The 6925-nt window shown below is 31.2% G+C and overlaps 1 protein-coding gene across 1 annotated transcript; it reads left to right on the top strand.

The window, feature by feature from the left end:
• Positions 1–3435: 3435 nt before the first annotated feature.
• Positions 3436–5788, top strand: LOC112748141 (serine/threonine-protein phosphatase 7 long form homolog). The gene is made up of 5 exons (XM_025796350.1): positions 3436–3513; positions 4564–4985; positions 5093–5278; positions 5353–5443; positions 5549–5788. The coding sequence occupies exons 1-5, from the start codon at positions 3436–3438 to the stop codon at positions 5786–5788; spliced, it is 1017 nt and encodes a 338-aa protein (XP_025652135.1).
• Positions 5789–6925: the final 1137 nt, after the last annotated feature.

Raw genomic sequence — 6925 nt, 5'->3', positions numbered from 1 at the left:
CCTTATATATTATGTGTGTGGCACCTTTACCATACTGAGAACCTTCGGTTCTCATTCCATACTATGTTGTTGATTTTCAGATGCAGGCCGGGAGCCATCTCGTTAGTCGTCTGGACTCTTAAAGCGGAGGGGTTACTGGATAGAGTTGTTGTATAGTTTTGTTGTACAGTGATGTATATATATATATACTTAGCTTTCTCTCCGCATAACTTGTCCTTTTTTATCATCATAGAGGTTTATGGAGAGGCAGGATTGTGTGTATGTACTTTTGGGTTTTGGATATGTATGTATATATGTATAAATATTCTCCGGCCAGTCTTGACTTCCCAGGCTGAGTTAGGAGCTTGTTATTTTGTATCTTTGGCACTCTATTCCTACTTCTATTATCTTATGTTTGACAGTTACGGCTTTCTTAGCGTGCAAGTTAACTCGTTCCTTGAGCGTTGCGCTTTTATCTCGCGATTTTTTTTTATTTTCCCTATTCTTCAAGGCTCCTAGCATATTATAACTCTTCTGCTATTATATGTACTCATTTTATTTTAGAGGCCGTAATACCACATCACCTCTGTTTTACGACTTAAGCGTAAAGCTTTCTGTGGTAGGGTGTTACAGGCTACATTAATTATAACTAATCAATTACATTAATTATATGATTTGACTGGAATAAATAAATTAATTTATTTTAATTTATATTAATTTTTTTTCTTATATATTTTGATTAATAATTTTTAAAACGTTATAGTTAATCATTTATTTAATTTAATTGAGATAAATGTCAAATTATTTAACATTTTATTTTACCATATTAATTATAATTAATTAATTATTTGATTTGACTAAAATAAATAAATTAATTTTATTTTAATTTATATTAATTTTTTTGTCTTATGTATTTTAAATAATTATTTTTAAAAGTGTTATAATTTTTAAGTGACCTATTTATGTTTTATTTATTTATCTTATTTTATTGAGCCAAATAATTATAATTAATTTATTATATTATTTTTAATTTAATTAATTCAAATACATATTATTTGATTTAATTTATTGTCTCGTTAATGTTTGAATCGTTGTTTATCAATTTTTTTAATTTTTTTCTTAATTTTAAATATTTTGATTTTAAATTTTAAATTTTTATTCATTATTTATATTTCTTTTATTATGTTAATATCAAATCTAATATTTTTATTAATATTTCTTCATAATTTGTTGCCTAATAGTTTTATGTCCACCATCAATTATATAGTCACAAATATTTCTTCAATTTATTTAAAAAAATACAATTTTATTCCTTCTTATTTTATTTATTTTGGTATTTCAGAACTTATTCACGGTGAAAAGGCATATATACTATAAGAGAATTTCATTTTTTTTATCAATTACTCTTCTATTTGGTGATATATTTTTTCCTCCTATAATGCATTATTTTTACTCTTTGATTCTTTTTAAAATTATAAAATAGTATTATTCATTAGTACTCTATCTCTTCTATTTTTTTTATTTTTTTCTATTTATTTAAATTTTTATAATTTTTATTATAAATATTATCATTTTTATCCCATAATTAATTTATCATAACTCTTCATACGTTGAGTCTTCTCAATGTTTAAATTATATTTTTTATGTGCTTTCATTTCTAATTTAAAGGATTGAGTGATAAAATAACATCGATAAAAGGCTATTGTGCGTCTTATTCTTTGTTTTTTTGGCTTACTTCCTTTTTTGTAGGGATCATAAGTAATTATATATAATGGTGCTTATGCATAAAAGACAAGTATAATTATATCTTTGCATAACTCTTTAGCGCTTGATTTCAATTAAAATCCATTCAAAGGGTGAAATGTATTAAATTTTAATTCAAGTGGCATTGCATCTTTACTCCTTCATAATAGAATAATGAAGTACACTTAAAGTTTAAAATACTACCAAATATAATTGAGAACTAGATTTTGACCTGCGCGCTGAAAATCTGAATTATAAATTTCTTATGATAGCTTTTCTTCATTAGGTTTTGTAATATTATTTAAATAAAATGATGTATAGAAGAATTTAATTGAATAATTGCGATTATTAACGTATTATTGAATTTTTTTTGTTTAATCATGCAGGAATACATTTGAAATTATCAAAGATTATAATGTGTTAAATAGTAAATTATTGAATTTTGCTACTTGTTGGTAATGCTTGTTTTGTTTTTCTCAGATTGAATGTTTAGAGTAAAATTTGTTCGTCATAAAATTTGCATTGTTGATTGTCATTTACTTTATTCTTGTGCTACTATTTGCTGATTCATTTGTTTCTATTATTACTTGTTGGATGTGTTTCGAATTTTTCTTTCGTAATGTATTATTGGTATATTAGTTTTTTGTCGGATGCTATTAGCGTTGGTGAGTCTGGTTTCTTTATCAAAAGGTATAATTACCGTAGTAAATATTAAAAATATAAATGTTAAATAAGAGTGTTTATTTGTAACATATATAGTTTAATGTTATGATTTAGTATCAATACCTGTTTGATTTGTTTTAAGGGTAATTCTGATTGGTCGTCATCTTTTGGAATAAATATCTTTGTCACAGTAAATTTTTGGATCCTTCCTTTAAATTGTAGTAATTTAACTTGACTTCAATTATGAGTGGCCTATTGCATAGGTTCTGCAATTTTGTTTGAACGTCAGCTTCATCTCGGAGTTTCTTTAAATCTGTTGCAGTTATTTCGAGTAATTTTTTGGCTTCTTTATTAAAAAGTGTGAATATTATTGCAGTTGTGTTATCAAAAACTGAGTTGTGTCCTAAAATTGCAATAAATTGTGCATTCAATTGAAAATTTTTAAATTTTCTTATGTTAATAAAATAAAATTACGTATTACATTTAAATGAAGTATTTTAAAGAGTAACATTTTTTTTTTACTTTATTTGTGGATACTTTATTTTTTTTTTTGACAATCATTGTTACAGAAATATTTATTTTCTCTTTTCTCCACTTTCTTTTTGTAATTTTTCACATGTCATGTAGCTCTAATCATATTCGTCATTAATATCATTTATGGTAACCAAAATTATGTAGACCTTTTTCTTTTTTATTTTTTAGAGGAGTTTAATAAAGACGGAATTTAATTTTGATATGGAACCATGAAATGTGTTAAACCGAGTTATGGGAAGGGAGGGTGCTGAACATGGATGTGGTGTCAGCCCCTAAAGGAAATCGGACCGTGCGACACTCATTGTGCAACACGGAGGGTCCGTGTTGATGCATGGTGGACACACGACGCTCATTCCTTACTCCCCAGACGGTGCCCCACGTACCGAGTTGCTGGATGCAACAAATCTACCCCCACCATCCGAGTTTAACACATTCACCCTTCACTTTCAATACCCCAAAACTCCATTGCTATCTTCGTTTTTTCTGCTGTTGGTGCATGGTGGAGAGCAAAGAAAAATGGCAAAAAGAAATAAAATTAAAGATGTTGATCGACCTAAGCTTCACATTATGCACTATCTCAGTTTGCCAGATTATGTAAGTTTGTTTAAATTTTTTTTTTAATTTTTATAATTATAGTTATTATTGTTAAAAATTTAGTTATTAATATTATTGTTAGTATCTGAGCTTAGAAATATAGATAGAATGAGTAGGATTCATTTTAATTTTTTTCTTTAATTTTTTCACTATTTTTGTATAAAAATTATTACTGTTAGTGGGTTAAATATTATTATTGTTAGTGTGTTAACGATGATGATGCTATATATATTCTTGTTCTTGCAGTAGAAAAAAAGACACGCAATTTTTTTTGTAGTTTATTTAATTTTTTTTTATATTTTTTAGAATTTCGGAAGAGAAATTGAAATATTAAAATATTTAAAAAATTACAGTTAAAACCGAATTGTTATTAATTTTTGGATTCAATTTGTTTTTTGAAATATTTTATAAATTTTTAATTATTTGTAATTGTTACGTTATTATTAAATGTTATTGTAACTAGAAGGAACAGTTAGACATAGTAATAAATAAGAACTGAATGGTTATTAGTATTAATTTATAAAAGTGTGTTATTTTATTGTAGTTAATTGTAATTATCAATGTTAGAAAAGTTAAGTATTGTTATTAGAAAATGAATTTAAGAAGATATTGACAATAATTATTAATATTTTTAAAAATTTTGAAATATGTGTTTAAATTTATTTAAGTAATAATTATTAAAACAAATAATAATAATGTTATTATTTAGAGAAATTATTGATATATCGTAAATAAAAAAACAAAAACTATCTCTGATTTACTAATTTTATTGAGACTTGATTTGAAAAGTATGTATATCTATGTATTATCTATGTATTTGTATCTATTAGTTAATGTTATTAATAAATCATTTTGGAAGTAGTAATTATTTGTTTTAGTCAAATTAAGTCAAATAATTTATAAGAGATGTTTGGTTTCAAGTAATATTTGTTGTTTAGTTAGTTGTGAAGATTTTGTTAACAAGTGTATGTAGTATAAAAATTATTGCTTTGCAGTAGTAAATTAGCAATAGTTTGTTAGTTGACTAATAACTTGTTATGTTTTTTGTAGAAATTAAGAATGTTGACCTGTGACCATCCAATTCCGCCGGATCGGTACAACGATCGGGTGGAGAACCATTTACGAGTCACTGAATTCTATCATGCATCTCAAATTGGTGTCGTACAAAATCAGAAAGCACTCGTGAATGCTCTAATAGAACGGTGGCACCCAAATACACATACGTTTCACCTTCCAATTGGTGAGTGTGCCGTAACTCTTGAAGACGTGGCTCTAATTCTTGGTCTCCCGACGGATGGTCTTCCAGTTACTGGGATGACAATGAGTAGTTTCTCAGCGTTGGAGGCAGAATGTTTGCTTCAATTTGGCGTGGCACCGCGTAAGTCGGAGTGTAGAGGATGCTGCATCAAACTGACTTGGCTTCGGGAACTAAAAGAAAACATTCAGTTGACTGATGAATTAAGTATACAGAGGTATGTGAAGTGCCATATTATGTTGTTCATCGGGACTATCTTGTTTGGGGATAAATCTGGAGAGGTGTGCACTGGAAGTTTCTTCCCTTGCTTCGTGATTTTGATAGTATTGGACACTATAGCTGGGGTTCGGCATGCCTAGCACACCTCTACAGGGGGTTATGCAGGGCATCTCGTTATAACTGTAAGGAAATAGATGGTCCAATAACACTTCTGCTCGGTTGGGCTTGGATCCGACTTCCATATCTATCCCCGCTCCCCAGAGAACCCCACAGTTTTCCACTAGCCAACAGGTAATGTTACGTTACAATCTACCCGTGGCATTATATTTAAAATTCAGTTTAGCTAATTGAATATATGATATTAGGTGGCGTAACTGGGAGCGTGGTGACCGAAGATATAGATATTTGAATCTAGCTCACTTTAGGAAGGCCTTTGATGAACTGCAGGAAGGCCAGGTGTGTTTTAATTAAAGATTTATGACTTTCGGGCATTTTTATGAGGCATTTTTATTGAATTTGATATTCTGGGTTGTAATCATGAGTTTCCTTTATTTTTCCCAGTTTATGTGGGTTGCATATGCTGTGGATCACGTGGATCCAAACATAATTCCTCCTGAGATCTATATGCAGTCGGTTGTGTGGTCCGCTACTGTTCCGTTGGTGTCATTTGAATGTATCGAGTGGCATGCTACCGATAGGTATAGGCGACAGTTCGGTTTAGTTCAGGGAGAACCTCAGCAGGAGCAGAATCTGGAAAAGGCGCATGGAGAAGTCCTGACTGGTCCTAAGAATCTTAACTAGGCCACAACACCGAGTCATTCAAAATGGGTTATGCATTGGACAAACAGGTATCACTACGTTCTTTCTGAGCTTCCCATGCCTTCACAACATCCACTGGAAACTTATATGTACTAGTACCGGTCAAAATATGGGGACCACTTGAACTTGTCGAATCTTGTGGGTCAAGATAGTGATGAGGATAATCAAGATATGGATGAGGGTAATCAGGATATGGATGATGGTGGTGAGGGTATGGATGAGGATAGTCAGGATGCGGATAATGACAATGAGGAACTGGAGCCACAGTCGGTGCCACCTCCCACTTCGAATCCACTTCCGCAAGAACAACCTCAGTTCTCAAGCCAGTATGTACCTCAGACACAGTTCTCCCCGTCATTTCCAACGCCTCAACAGTATTGGGGTATGTCACAGTTTGAACCCGGAGAAAGAGGTTCTTTTAGCCAGTTGCTTGAGTTCATGGCTGGAGATGCAGGATAACCACAATATGGCAACCAGCCTGAGTTCTTGGCAGGTAGGTATTCATTGGATGCGAGGCTCCCGTGCCATACCTCATCGGTCGCTTCCGGAGGGTTCATATCTGTTGACTCTAGTAGAAGTGTAGGTGGACGCGGAGTTCTTAATAGTCAAAATCCTAACCGTGTCGACATGGGACCACTACAAGAAGATGCTAACCCAGTCGAGCAAGATACTAATGCGTATCTAGTAGATGACCCGGATGACGAGGATGATGATGATGATGACGAAATAGAGGAGTCCGATGAGGATGAGGAATCCTGAAATGATGGTATTATGCTTCGTATTTTCCTTTACATGTTTGATTTGCTATTCATTTTGTGTTCATAATTGGTATCCATGTTGGTTTGACTGCCTAATGACATGATATTTAATTGTTTTTATTATTTTTTATATAGGCCGGTCACAAACTCCGGATGACAAAGGCAAATGTTACAATCTGAGGATTGATCCACCGCGTCGTAGCGCTAACCGATACACGCCATCTGTGTTCAAAAAGGCCGCAAAAAAATGCAAGAACTTCGTGAATGATGTAAAGTGGGCAATGAGAAAGTAGTTGTGGTGTAATATTCTTATTTATGCTTTAAAAAATATGGACAATGCTTAGAGTTCTTGTTTATGCTT

This window comes from Arachis hypogaea, chromosome 15 (genome assembly GCF_003086295.3).
Source record: "Arachis hypogaea cultivar Tifrunner chromosome 15, arahy.Tifrunner.gnm2.J5K5, whole genome shotgun sequence".
NCBI lineage: Eukaryota > Viridiplantae > Streptophyta > Magnoliopsida > Fabales > Fabaceae > Arachis > Arachis hypogaea.
This window is presented reverse-complemented; position numbering and strand designations above follow the sequence as displayed.